We start from the raw sequence: 14,965 nt of genomic DNA on the forward strand, positions 1-14,965 counted from the left end.
CCCCCAATGCTGGATAGGTTGAAGAGGGACAATGTACATTTAAATTGACTGGATAATGGGAATGGTGTGGTCCAGGCTGATTGGACTAGAGGCACCAGAAATGAGACATCTATTCCTGGAAACCTGTTGTGGGTGGTTGAACTGTGACCCAGGCTGTGATGTCTGTTAATCTTTGAATCCATTTGCTAAATTGAATGTGGGCTCTGACTTAAGTAATGGCAAACAAGGCCAATATATTCCCTGACATTCCTTTGGCCTGGGTCTTGCCTGAACCTTGAGTGTCCAGCAGGGAACGGCTTGACCCTGGCTAGCCAGCCCAATAAACTCTACTCTGTGAATTGTATTCTTGCGTGACGCTCTGTCTTTCACAGTAATGGAGTTCTCGTTCTCTGACCCTAAGAATGTCACTGCCCTATTCTGAAGATTTGAATATTTTCATTCAATTGAAGTCACCTTTTCAGGACTACTTTTACTTAACTCTTCCTAAAATATGCATGGAACTATGCAAAGTAGGTGAGAACACTAAAAAAAAAGAGTTTCATAAAGAAATGATGCCAAAAGAACATACTACATGGTGCAGAAATCCTAGTGCTACCATAAACCTAAGTTCCTTCCTTTACATGCCATGAGGTGACACACATAGAGATACAACACCCTTCTATGGTGTTGTACATGGTGTGGTGGGAGCCTGATACTCAGGGTAGGACCCGCCCTTTCAGCACTTCCTGTGTGACTTGCCTTCTGAGCATCAGTTCTGATTTCTCCATTTCCTATTTTTTGACTTCCAGTCCTGAAAATGACTCTCATGATTCAGTGCTGATCTTGGTGTGCTCCACTCTGATGACAGAACCAATGCACTGAAGGGATGTCAGGACCAAAGAAAACTATGCTTTCTTTGAGCTGGATATTTCTTTGGCTTGTTGTAGGAGAAAGAATGGAAGGATTTAATATCTCAGGTAGGGTTTTTCAATTTTCTTGCTAACACTGCGAGTCTTGTGGTCAGAGTTAGAGGTGACAGATAACCTGATATTTCAGCAGCACCCAACATTAATAAAAAAATTTCCTTACTATTGTTAGGTTGGGTATGGGAGGAGAAATAATTAGGGTGAACTGCTTTAGCAGACACCAAGGTTTGAACCAGTTTCTGGGGATTCAGTAAGGACAACTGAAGAATTGAGGGTGATTTAGAAGATGGGTGGAAGGAATCCAAACATGAACTTTTTTCTTACAAAATGAGAACAATGAAGACAAAAGACACAGAGGGAACCTAATCCATGTTGAATAGCTTTTGTTTTGTTTTGTAAATAAAAGTTGAATTTCACCTAATGTTTTTCTGCATTGCTTTTTATCCTATTGATTTCTTTATTGTGGTTTTCAGATTGCCCTACCAAAAGACTTGTTCGGACATATTCTTCAGGGAGTGAGGAGAAGCTTGTCTTATTTTGTGACTTAAAAAATTGCAATGATAATAAGAGCCTGTCTGATGTCCACTGGTATCTGCAATATCCAAATGGAACTCTGCTAGGGGAAATTACCAAAAACTATTCTCACATCCTTCCAAACAAGAGCCTTTATTTTTCGACCATAGGGTTGAATGATTCTGGATCATATATTTGCAGACCCAGGATGAGGTATGTTCCAAATGAATTCTTATAAAAATGTTCCCTTAATCCTATGTTATCTGGATGTGATGGTTATGTTCACAGAAACTTGTTAACTCCCTTAGAAGTCCCCAGGATGAGAACTGTTGTGTCAAGATAGTATTAGAGGTTAAGCCCAAGACAAAGGAATCCTGTGCGAGCCCTGTACCACATAAGCAAGCCCTTCTTCTTGGTGCAACTGACTTGATTTTTTGCCCCTGTCTCAGCAACCAAAGTGGTGCACCAGAGCTGACCTGGTACCAGGTAAGAATAAATTCTCCAAAATTTAGGTGAGAACCTGGTTTTTATGGTGGGATTCTGTATCTGAGGTCTAGAAATTCCAAAAATCTGGTCTTGTGCTTACAGAGAAGACTAGACTTTCTAAAATGGTGTTTCATCTAAGTAGCCACAGTCTGAGATTCCAATTGTTAGAACCATCCTTTGGATCCATGCCAGAAAAATGTCTAAACTTCAAGTGTATTATATGTCACAGAAGACATAGACTTACAAACACTGGCTAAAGCAGAAGGCCACATTAGTTCATTTTTATTGTCTTTTAAAACAATGTATGTTATAAAGGAGACAGGAACACCAACATGTACATCTTGAAGGGTTTCTAAAGAAACAGGAGACTGGAATACTTTCCAGTGATGACACATCTGGGGGAACAGGGCAAACATGTGGTGGCCCTGCGTGCCAGGTGTCCTGCAGAGGAGACAGTAGCTAGAGAAAATATGGCTAGGTATAAAAAGGAACTGGGCCAAGGAGAAGATGAGTTTCAAAATGGCTTTTGAATTATGAACTATGAGTGAATAAGCTTCCTAAACAATAACACACAAAAACACTTCATATTTTAATCGTTTATTGTTATTGCAAATGCCGATAACTATGTACATCTATGTCTATTCTGTGTATGTTTCTTCTCAGACATAATCTTATCTCACATGACCCCTGAGCTGTAGAATCTTGGAGTAGAATTTATGTAGCTTTTTACACTTGTAATAATTGTTTGATGTTCATACTTAGTCTTAAGAATAGCAAAAATATTAATATCTGATGTTAAATTGACTGACTACAAAAACATCTTAAATTGCTGCTGTTTGAAGTCAGGCGAACCATATTTACCTGGTGACTTTATCTCTTCCAAGATACAACAGAGACTCCTGTGCATGCATTTCCATGGTGTGAGAAGGCATTACCTCAACTGATGCTCTTGACAATTGTGACAATAGGTAGACAGCAGTGATACCACTTGTAGAAATATGTGTAGAACAGAGCGAGGGTGAGTGTTTTGCTTAAAAAAGGTCAGGTTGGCCTCTCACTCACACTTTAAGGTGACACTGAAAATGTGCTTGTCTCTGTGAAGTCCTAATTCCAGAAGCCCATTAATTTCATAGCTGCTCACTTGAGATCAGTAAAAGGAACCAATGGTTTTCTTCATTGTTTTCAGTTTTCTCCTAAGAACAAAATTTTATTCAGCTCAGAGGTGTCTATAATCCAGGATGACAGGTTTCTCACTTTATTAAGGGTGAGTCTTTTTAGGCTAGCAAAGCAGGCTTGGCTTGCCTCCTGTTATTTCAGGTGGAAATGCCCTTGCACTTTCAATGTATGTAAGCCTGGAATGAAAGCCATTTTAACTTGCTTGCAGGTTAGCACAGCTACAAAGTAGTTTCCAGCTCTGCTGATACAGCATTTGCAAATTAACACTAGAGCTGTGTGTGTTCACAAGAGGAAGTTTCATTTCATTTCTCCTGAGTCTTAACTGCGTGAAAAAGGATGTGCAGATGGTGATTAGATCTCTCTCTAAAAGAAGGCAGCCAGTGGCTGCTGATGAAAGTGTACCTTCTGTTGTGGATTTCGACAGACCACGCTCAGGGCATATTTTATCAATACACATGTGCCATCTCCTGCAAATCCTCAAAAAAGCAGTGTATCCTGCCAAGGCAGGAAAGAATACCCAGTTCTCCCTATCTTTATATTAAGCTTCAGGTGCTCAGTTGTCAGAAGTTGTTCCCACCTCAGGCACCTCAGCATAGGTAACATGAACACAGTGTTTCCGTATAGAGGAAATGATGGGCCAGGGAGGGATCAGGGCATCCAGCTGAAATAAATCCATGGGCTGGAGTCTCTGGGCGATTTAAAAATATATAATTTTTAAGATTTATTTTGTTATTGATGCATACAAGAGCTTGGGTATAGGCCAGAGGTGTGGGGGGTGAGAAGTTTCACCAGAGAGAGTGGGGAGCAGAGCAGGCAATTGACTGAAATACACTGCTGAGGGGAGGAATGGGCTGGAGAAGAGAGGTCTGCTGTGCCATGTCGGTCAGCTCCCTGGGTGAGGATCGAACTCATGCCACAGTGGTGGCCAGTAGCTTCATAGTGCTGAGACTTAATCCCTTGTACCACCAAGGAGGCCCTCACAAATATTTAAAGTTTTATTTATTTGGGCATACATAACTGGGGTACAGTCCAGAGGCACATGAGTGGTGAGAGGATTCATCAGAAACAGAGTGGGGAGACGAACAGGCAGATCATCAAAGTACATTGCTGAGGGGAGCAGCAGGCAGGCCAGAAGAGGTCTGCAGTGTCATGTGGTCACCTCCGGGGCAGGCGGGGATCGAACTCATGCAGAAGTGACTTTAGCTTCCTAGTGCTGTGCTTTAACCCGCTGTACCACCAGGGAGGGCCCCCAGATTTTTTTTTAAAAACACATCCAGGAAATGTAAGTTTAGAGAATTGTGACTGAAAATATATAATAACCAAGAAGTCAGACAAAAAGAGAATGATCTTTTTTTTTTTTTTTTTTTTGATTTGCTGGTTATTAATTCTAAGAATATTTTCATAATTTGTAAATTATAATGAATAAATAGCCTTGGCCTAAACAGATGTTGTGCTAAATGGTAATTACATTTAAAGAGAGAACATTTTTTGTTCTTTAATTTAGCTCAAAATCTCTGACATTTAGCTCAAAATCTCTGACAAGAAACAAGTTCATCAAAGAGCAATGGGAGAAAAGTCTTCTCTATGACTGAGAGCACTGAGATGTGGTGTTGCTGACAGTTGGTGACCTCCTACCTACCAGTGGGGTTGGTAGCATGAGTAGCTTTTCCATTGGTGGCTTAAGACAACCTCTCTCTTGTGCCATGACTGCTCGTCACAGTGCTGACGTGTCTGCCTCTGCTTGGCCACTCAGTCCCTTGTTCCATGGAATCTTTACCCACTGACCTGCCACTTCTCTGTCTCATTTCCTTTTGGTCTCATGTAACAAGCAGTTGGTATTAAGCAAGCCTTGTGAAATGAAGAACTGGCGAGGATGGTGAGCCTGGCTAGAAACATGGTCAAGGGGTTTCCAAGTAGGGAATCGTCACACTTGAATTTTCAAAGTTACTGCCAATGTTGACACATTGGCACCTTCAGTGGTTCTTGTTGTGGAATTTCAGATCTCTCATAATCTTGGGTAACTTCCAAATAACTATTTAACGTCATAATCCACATGCTTTTTAATCAATACTGAAAACCAAGATATGTACTCCTTCCTACTTTTGACCACTCTATTGATGCAGTCCCCAATTGCATTAGCTTTGGAACAGATCCATTGGGTGATTGCCTCACTCTTACTTGGCAAGCTGGTATTTTCCCACCAGAATAGCAATCCAGCCAGGTCTACTTTGTGCTAGTAGAACATGAAGCCTGTGTTCATGATTTGCCTTCATGTTTACTCTATTGTGTTGATATTGGCACATCATTCTGCCTGATAAGAGGGTGGAATTCTGATTTTGAACTTGAATGGCTAAATAGCCTATGAGCCATTGCTCCAGATTTATGAACTTGCAGGTGAGATGTATGTAGGCATTGTCTTCACGCAATCACAGTACATATTGATTAACAAGGAGTTCACAAAAATATTGTCTAAGAGAGCATCTTAGTGATGATACAGTGTGTTTACTGCATTGCTCCAAGTCTCTGAACTAATCACTCTATGAGGGAAGGAAGGAGAAAACTGGTATGGAAGCTGTCAGTATCAACAGACTGATATCAACTACCTTTCTACTTTATAAGGGTTCATAGACCATCTTTTCAATAATTCATTCAAGTATTTGACTAGGGATTGCTATCTAGCTCACCAGTCTAGACTTTCCATTATCTATTCTTTCTCCATTAGTAGATGAATAATAGTACATAATTTATGTGTAAGTAGAATATTGCCCGCTGATGACGGAGGCAAGAGACTGTGAAGTTACCTTTAACAGCAGGGCATAAGATGGGCACTGGAAGTGTTACAGGGCAACCCAAAGTGGATTGGGTTGCCTGTCTGTGGGTCCTCACCTGGGCACTTAAGATTCAACTGCACTGCAGTTCCTACTGAAGTCCCTCTAGAGTTTGATCACTGAGCTTTCTCCATACCTGGAAACCTCCTTTACAGGTTTCAGTCCTTATGCTCAGGTGGTCGATATTTAAATCTCCCTCCTCCTCTTGCTCCTTTTCACTTCCGCCTACAGCGGCCTCTCTTTGGCCAGTTCTGCTCTTCTTTTTAGGCTCCTTGACATCCTACTAGAAATTTCCTTTTGAGGTGGCAGAAACCACAGCAAAGGTTTGGAGTGGGGAATACCAACTTCTATGAGTCATCAGTGGAAGGGAAACAAAGAATTCAAAAGTCAGAACAAAGAATTCAAAATCAGAAAAATTAGTGATCTTCAAGCTTTTCACTTGTACTAGTTGTGTGATTGGGAGCAAAACACAGAATCCATTTTCTCATCTATGACATAGAAGACTTGAAATCTATGTAAACCAAATCCATAATCTTTTCGATCATTACATGAGGTGATATATGAGAAAGAACTTTGTAATCTCTAAGGTAGTAGATACTCATTGTTTTGTTATTTTTGTCAATCTCTTTTCTTCCAACTGTAGAAATGAGAGATCTTTTCCTGGCAGTTGGCTGGAAACCAGAAAGCCAAGTGCTGCATAGAATTAGCATAGTGCCACATGATCATTCAACAAATCTGTATTGAGACCTAATCTGTCCTGGTGATTATAGTAGTATTTAGTTGCCAGTCACTTCACTAAAAATGTCTGAACATGTGACTCAAGTTTCAAAACCTTTCTTTCAAAAAACAAACAATAAAAACCCCTTTCTTTCAATTATACACACATTTATTCACTTACCATTTAAAAAAATCTTCCCTTTGGGCCCTCCCTGGTGACGCAGCGGGTTAAAGCACAGCACTAAGAAGCTAAAGCCACTTGTGAATGAGTTCGATCCCCGCCTGCCCCGGAGGTGACCACATGGCAAGGCAGACCTCTCCTGACCCACCCGCTGCTCCCCTCAGCAGTGTACTTCGTCGATCTGCCTGTTCTGCTCCCCTCTCTGTCTCTGGTGAATCCTCTCACCCTCCACATCTCTGGCCTATACCCCAGTTCCATATGAATAAATAAATAAATCTTTAAAAAAAAAAAATCTTCCCTTTGCTGGCCTGCTTGCTATACAGTGGAGATGCAAAGACCAGATACATTTATTGCTTCCCCCCTTGGCCTTGCTTCCTAGATGCATGCTTTTCTTCATGCACTGAGTGACTAGTCCACATATTCTTCAAGGTTCTGCTTAGCCAGAGGGCGAGCCTCTGCTTCCTGTGACTCATCGAGCATGCTCCATTCTCTGTACTATGCAGGGCTGCAGCCTTCAACTGACAGCTCCCTGACAGAAGGGGTCTGTTTGTCCTTTCCAGTGTGTACAGGACCAGCTCTGTGTCTCAGTAACAGGCTTCTCCCATTACCCACAGAGTGCACAAGACCAGCCAATATCTGGTCACCTGTGGTAATGGAGGCCTGTGCTCACAGCTGTGATAGTGCATCACCACAGGGGTGGAGTTAGAGTTCCCTCTTGAGAGAGTTTCAGACCCAGCACAAGTTAACCAGAGGGGCAAAGTGGTGGGGGATGTTCATTGAGAAGAGAAGGCTCGAAAGTGACAAAGAACATAAGTGAGTTAGGAGATTGCAAGTGGGTAGAGAAAAAGAGATCAGGAAGGAATGGCAAGATCAATGTGAAGAACTTTTTAAGGCAAAATCACCAGTGAATTCAAAGTAAGGGGAGGACATTTCATAAAGATATTTTAGTTTATATTTGATTTTTTTTAGCTCCCATTAGGAGCTAAATAAGTGTTTCTTAATTATCAGTCATTACTTGTCATATTTATGTTATTTACTTTTTATTTTAAATTTACATCTTACTCTAAATAATGTTTTATTAATCAGATACATAGAAAATCTGTTACTTTCCACATGTGTATTCACATGTATACATGTATATAAACATATGCACATTAAAAAAAATCATTTAGAACACTAAGAACATTCTAAAATACTTTCAGTGGCCTAAGTCCTGCTTGGGGAAATACTAGAATACAGCTCAACTTTGTGAGCTGATTAGATTTGGTACCTTCATCTCTACATATAATTGTGTATCAAAATACCTCTCCTGGGCCCACTCTAGTGGCACAATGGGTCAAAGCACAGAACTATGAAGCTATTGCAGCCACTGCAGCATGAGTTTGATCCCTGGCCAGGGAGGTGACCCACATGGCACAGCAGACCTCTCCTGTCTCACCCACTGCTCCCCTCAGCAGTGTATTTCAGTGCATCTACCTGTTCTGTCCCCACTCTGTCTCTGATGAATCCTCTCACCCCCCACACCTCTGGTCTGTATCCCAGTTTTGTATGTATAAATATTTGGGGCTGTTGCTTCAATGCCCCTTTCATAGACTCGCCCAGACTCCCTTGGCTTAAATTTGTGAAATTCAAATAAGATTCATAACTATTATCTGATGAAAGAAAGGTATTCAATGTTCTTGTCTCTTGGATTAGAATGGAAAACTAATGCCTGAAATAAAGAGCAATCCACTACCAGTGAACGAGGTCTTTGTGCAGAACCAGGGCACTTACGTGTGTGATTACACTCAGTCTGACCAGGCCGGCTGGTGGACAGTCAGGGCTGTCATCCGGGTGATAACCATTGGTGAGTGACATTTTCAGCTCAAGAGCTGACATTTGAACTGCAGCCTTCCAAGTCAAGTTCTCTTCAGCAACATTTTTTCTTTCAGGAAATTAAAAAAGAAAAAAAGGAGTCCTACAATTATAGTCATGCACAGCCTTGAATGTGGACAAATGTCTATTTTCCCATTAATCTACATTCCACTCTCGCAAGAAAATCTAAGTCTGGCTCATGTTCAACTTGTTACATGCTCTGTCCTTCATTCATTGAACTAGTGTTTGTTTTGTAATAAATTAGGAAATGACATTCACTATTTCACAAGAAGAAATAAGTGATAACTATGTACCTAATACCGGCTTGAATAGGTACTAACAATTTTCTATATACTTAAATTTTGCTTTTTATTAAGAAAATGAAACGTTAAAGGCACACGATTACAACTGCTCCCTTCTCCCTTCCTACTGTCTCCCTCCCAGATCAATCATGTCACTTATAGCTTATACATTTATGGATTTTTTTGCCTATATATATATTTATAATGAATATATATATATATATATACTCATTATTAAGATATAATATTGTCCTGTGTTTTGCATTATAAATATATGGCCTTATTCTAAAGTATCCTTTTGCCAGTTTATGCTCCTATTATCAATAAACAAATTCCCATTATTCCCAAACATTTGATGTTATCAGACTTACTGATTAGTATTAAGTGGGTTTTCTATTTCTCCCCCAATTAATATTTTCCTGACTAATGAAGTTGAATATCTTGTTATGTATTTATTGGCCCTTTGAGCTTATTCTGTGACCTGTCTACTTTTGACTCAATTTTCTTCAGGGTATCACTTTTCATATAGAAACCTGAGTTTCTAGTTTTATGAATTATGTTTAAAATTTGAAGAGGACCTTCAAGTTATGTATATAGCACATATCACAGCAAGCATGCCTTCATATTTCCCAATGCCAGTAATGATTTTTGTGTTTGTCTTCTAGTGAAAGATACTAAACACAAGCCAGAAATTCTGGATCCCATCAATGACACTCTGGAAGTAGAACTTGGTAAGATGGGTGACATCATCACCCTGAAATGACAGCACACTCTGGAAGGGGATCTGAGTGTGACATCACAAAAAGGTCACTGTGGTTTTAAGACAAACTGAATTGGATTGAGTCAGTCACTGACTAGAATTGCAAATTGATCTAGTGCCTTAATCTTCCTAAATCTCAGTTTTTAACTCTGTAATAGTCAAAGGAAGCTGACTTCATAAGTTCACTTTGAGAAGTATAGGGCAATATATGCCATGTGGCTTGTGCATTGCACATGTGCAATAGATTGTAGATGCTCCCTGTACCCCCTCCCCAATTGCACCATGCCCCCCACAGGTGGTTATATATATATATATATATATATGTATGTATGTATATATATAGGCCAAGTCTATATAACTAGTCAATTTACCAACTTGAGTACTTGAGTATATGGAGTTTGTTCTGCATTTTTAGATAATTCTGTTCAAATAACTTGTCTTCCAAAGTCATGTCTTCTTTTGGGTTGAAGGGAAAAATGGCATTCAGTGGTCCGCTTTTATCTGATCAACTTCAATAACATTTGCAGTACCCCCAGAATCAAAGAAGAAATGCTCTATTTTAAATTTAGTGTCATTATTTCAGTCATTTAAATGTTTCTTTTAAATGTTTAAATGTTATCAACTATTATTTTAAATGTTAATCTAATACTTGTAATGGTGGAAATGTAAAGATAGGTATTAAGACAGAGACCACTAGATGGCAGCAGCTATGTATCTAGTTAGGGAAACAGCACTGTGGGCAACCTCACAGGAGCAGAAGGAAAGGAGAAAAACAATTCAAAACAGCCAAGATACAGACATTTAATGTGTTACTGGGGGGAAGCATTATGAAGTTGCAAGATGAGTTTTCAAATGGAGTTCCTAGCCATTTCATGGTGAAACAATGAATTGGAGGCAGAGTGTATCTGCATGCACCTAACAGACAAAATGAGTAGAACAAGAGTGTTATAATACAAGCATATTCATCCAGAGTGTGCTGCTCACACAAAGTGAAATCAAAATGCCTTCGTCTTTAACTAAATGCTTATTTTTACTTATTTATAATATTAGTTAGTATGATATTCTTCCTATTCTTCCCCACAAATAGGTAGTCACACACACACGTTAGATCCAAATGATTAAGATTGAAAATTTAACCAATTTATGGGGTAGTAATTTATGGGTAGCATTGCTCTTAGGAGTACGTGTTTGCTACTTTTAAGCAACCTGGAATACAGGGTTGGTCATTGAAACTCCTTAACCTGTGTATCCTCAAATCATACCAAAACCTTTGATGCTAAGGCAGCTGACCTTAACGTTAAGAACATATAGTCCCAGGTTTAAGAAATTAGCATTTCCCATTAGAGACAAACACACCAAACAATATTTCGTTTGAATGAGAGACAAGCAGAGGTTGAGTTATTTCTGACCCCTGTTTTACTCACAAACTCAATTGGATTAGGGGGCAGTTTTCAGGGGGCTTTATGGGCAGGCATCCTTATGACTTCTTTCCTTCTTGTTTTCTGTGACCCTGTCACTTTCAGGAAAATCTTTAACTCTTAATTGCACAGCACAATTTGGCTTTGAAAAGGACTTTAAACCTGTGATAAGATGGTACATAAAAGATTCTGACCAGGAGTGGGAATTTCCAGCATCTGAGGAGGAAAGGTAAGACAGAAATGAATAGACTCTGTGTTTTGCAACCCACATCAGATGCTTTCACCTTCAGAAACCTTGAAAAGGTACACACAAAGTAAACAAAGACACGGAGTGATAGGAGTTGATGGCGTAGCTGCAGGGCCCGAGTGGAGGAAATTAAAGGAGTAGTATGCAAAGTGTATGTTAAGCTTAAAAATAAAATATTTACGTTGTTTTAAAGCTCAATTTGTAGCAATAGTCAATGTGGTTGGTTTAACTTCTACAACAGGCTTCTTCAATAGAAGCCGCGTGTCCAACAGATGGGCAGGGTGCTGTCCACCCAGCCCCATACTTCTCCACGCCGTCCACGCAGAGCAGTGACGTATTCTGGGATCTTCATCGACAGTCATTAATGGTCCGAAGTGTATCAGGGGGATGGCACAGCTGAAGGAGGCTGATCACAAGTACACATGCGCAGTGAGGGCTACTTGAAGGCTCCACCCTAGCAAAGGTGACTGTGGTGTGTGCTCTGTCTCCTTGGAAGCACGTTAGAGCTATTGTTTCTTAGGAGAAACTAGATTTAGAGCACAGAACCCAGAGTTCTGGAAACAGCTTATGAGGAAGATGGGTGGCTCACAGAAAGGAAAACTCAGAGCTTTGGAACTAACTCCCAACAAAGCTGGACTTTTGTCCCCGGAAGGGTGAAGGATTGGAGTCAATCTCTCAGGCATATCACTAAAGGAAATTTTCTAAGACTGTTCCAAATTGACTGTTACTAATCAGTTTATTAACCACTGATTTTTTAAACATGCCATTTTTTTTAAGGGTTGATTTGTTAATGCATACATGAACTGGGGTATAGGCCTGAAGTGGGGGTGGTGAGAGGATTCATCAGAGACAGAGTGGGGAGCAGAACTGGCAGAGTAACAGAAATACACTGCTGGAGGGAGCAGCATGTGAGACAGGCGAGGTCTGCTGTGCCATGTGGTTCACCCCCCCTGACTGGGGATCAAACTCATGCCACCACACCTGCAGGAAGCTTTGTAGTGCTGCAACTTAACCCTTTGTGCCACCAGGGAGGGCTCCATGTGATTATCATTTTGAAAAGTGGCCAACACTACAGAAAAATAAAGAATAGATCTTGTTAACCATAATAAAATTTAACCAAAACTTCTGAGACAAGGGGAGGGAGTCACAGGGATCCTAATAAACTGATATGGTATCAAAGTGCAAAGTAGCCAGATGTTGGGTGGAGAGTAGCCTCTGATTCCACACACCCTTGGATTTGAATCTGTTTTCCATCTAGTGACCATGTGAGCCTCGCCCAGGGCAAGCATCAGTCACACTCTTTATAAATTATGGGTAAGAAACTCCACTCTGCAAGGCTCCTGTAGGAGAGGGACCAATTATTATGCTAGGACCTAGTTTTTTATGCTAGGACCTATGAGCTTAACATAATCCCTGGGAGAGGCATGAAGAGGAATTCCCACTAGTTTCAGGTTCTTCTCAGGCTGGTCAAGCAATCTAGTGAACACAACACTTGGTAGGGAGAAAGGTCACTTTCAAATCCATCTGGAGAATCTACCTGGCTGTAAATTCTGGAGTAAGCGGGACATGCTGTCTATTTTGAGCGAGGAGGGAGATGGACTGAGGCTTCCAGGAAAGAGGAAGGTGACTCGTATGCAGAAACCAGATACTCCATAACTAGATGTTTGCCCTGAACTACAGATGAGTTTCTCTGATTAAAAGGTTATTTCTAGGCCCTCCCTGGTGGCACAGAGGGTTAAAGCACTACACTGAGAAGCTAAAGCCACTTCCGCATGAGTTCGATTCCCGCCTGCCCCGGAGGTGACCACATGGTGTGGCAGACCTCTCCTAACCCACCCGCTGCTCCCCTCAGCAGTGTACTTGGTCCATCTGCCTGTTCTGCTCCCCACTCTGTCTCTGGTGAAGCCTCTAACCCCCCCGAGCCTCTGGCCTGTACCCCAGTTCTGTATGCATAAATAAATAAATCTTTGAAAAAAAAAAAAAAGGTTATTTCTAGAGATAAGCCTCAATCTGGATGACATCTCTAATCTTCGTTCTTCAAGACAGCTATGGTAATGGGAATAGTTTCTTTTGAAGTCGCTAAGGACCTTGATTTATCGCAGCTAGAAATATACTGCACAGGAAGGTGACCTATCTAGGAACACCTGTCCCAGACATGTTGGGGAGGTCTCTCCTTCATTGACTTTCCATAGAAAGTATTCAGTGAACACAACTAGCACAACAAAAAATCAGCCACAAATACAATATCCAAATTGTGAATAAATCCCAGACTCACACTTCCTGGATGAGGCAGATGGCCCAGGGTCAGGAGTCGGGCTGCCATTGCCCAGTGCTGAGACCATGGGCTGTTGCCCACATTCCATGGCAGGTCCATGTCCTTGGTCAAGTGGGGAGATGACACTGTTACCTCATAGGGTTCTTGTGAAGTGAGGAATGAAGATATGTTAGTCTACATTTAGTGCTCAGAGGTTGCCCTATTGTAGTGAGCTCTGGTATCAGTTAGTAATCTTTAATGTTGTTCTTAAATTATTGTTTTCTCTTCTAAAGAGGATGATAATGCTCACAATTAAGTTATAGTTTAGTGTAAAGGATTGGAACTGATGGTTAGCAGATTCAGCAGCTTCCTAAAAATAGCCCTTTCTGATAAGCTTATATTCTTCTGGCATGTCTTCCATTATTTCATCCATTGCTCCTCTCAAAGCCAAACACTTGGCTCTGCTTGTTTAAGTGCCAGATACTTCACCAGGTGTCGATCTATATTAATAATAGGTATGATGTTTTCCCTCCTTCCTTAGGATTGAAAGTTTAACAGATGACAAAATTAAGCGAGCTATCTTTTTGAAAGAGGTGACTCTGAGTGATCTTCGCAAGAAGTTCATTTGCTTTGCTCAGAACTCCATCGGAAACACTACTCAGTCCATCCAATTGAAAGCCAAGAGAGGAGGTAAGCCTGGAAGGTTGCCTCAGAAGCATGCAACTGCTTTATCTGAGAGGGGCGGGATTTTCCTGAGGAATAATAATAGTGATGATACCAATTAACAGTTCAATATTCTCAGCACTTTGTTTAAATTATTCCAATTAATACTTGAACTGTGGCCACGCAAGTAATTTCTCCAGAATTAGTCCTCTTAACTAGTACTCTGTACATGGGGGTTGTGTTGGAAAAGGTTTTAACTCACTCACTCACTCACTCTTCATTAAGTATCACGTATTCACTCATTCATTCAGTCACTCATTCCCTCACTCTCCATTCACTAATTCATTTATCCATTTCGTCATTCACCCACTCTTCATTATTCACTCACTCATTTATTCATTCACTCACTAGTTCACATATTCACTTGTTCAATCATTCAATAAATACCTACAGGATATGTTTTATGTGATAGGTATAATGGTATTATGCTAGGACCTAGGTTTTTTTTTTTTTCTTTTAGTTTTCCTACTGTCCTTTCCTGGCTTCTGAATATAGAAGATGTGGTAGTTTACTATTTGAGAGTGGAGGAAAAAAAGTATTCTAGCTTAGTGTTCAGAGAGATGTGGTGCTATCCCAGATCACAGTTTATATATATATATAA

The 14,965-nt window shown here is 40.5% G+C and overlaps 1 protein-coding gene across 1 annotated transcript in view; it reads left to right on the plus strand.

The window, feature by feature from the left end:
• The first annotated feature begins 886 nt into the window (after nucleotides 1-886).
• IL18RAP (interleukin 18 receptor accessory protein) overlaps nucleotides 887-14,965 on the plus strand; it is a 19,732-nt gene continuing 5,653 nt past the window's right edge. The window contains exons 1-7 of the mRNA XM_004686017.2: nucleotides 887-956; nucleotides 1,379-1,631; nucleotides 1,727-1,904; nucleotides 8,502-8,652; nucleotides 9,628-9,693; nucleotides 11,246-11,369; nucleotides 14,183-14,331. Of these exons, the coding sequence (XP_004686074.2) occupies nucleotides 887-956; nucleotides 1,379-1,631; nucleotides 1,727-1,904; nucleotides 8,502-8,652; nucleotides 9,628-9,693; nucleotides 11,246-11,369; nucleotides 14,183-14,331 (991 nt within the window). The remainder of the gene's footprint in view (nucleotides 957-1,378; nucleotides 1,632-1,726; nucleotides 1,905-8,501; nucleotides 8,653-9,627; nucleotides 9,694-11,245; nucleotides 11,370-14,182; nucleotides 14,332-14,965) is intronic.

This window comes from Condylura cristata, unplaced genomic scaffold, assembly GCF_000260355.1.
Source record: "Condylura cristata isolate star-nosed mole 26May11 unplaced genomic scaffold, ConCri1.0 scaffold00020, whole genome shotgun sequence".
Classification (NCBI taxonomy): domain Eukaryota; kingdom Metazoa; phylum Chordata; class Mammalia; order Eulipotyphla; family Talpidae; genus Condylura; species Condylura cristata.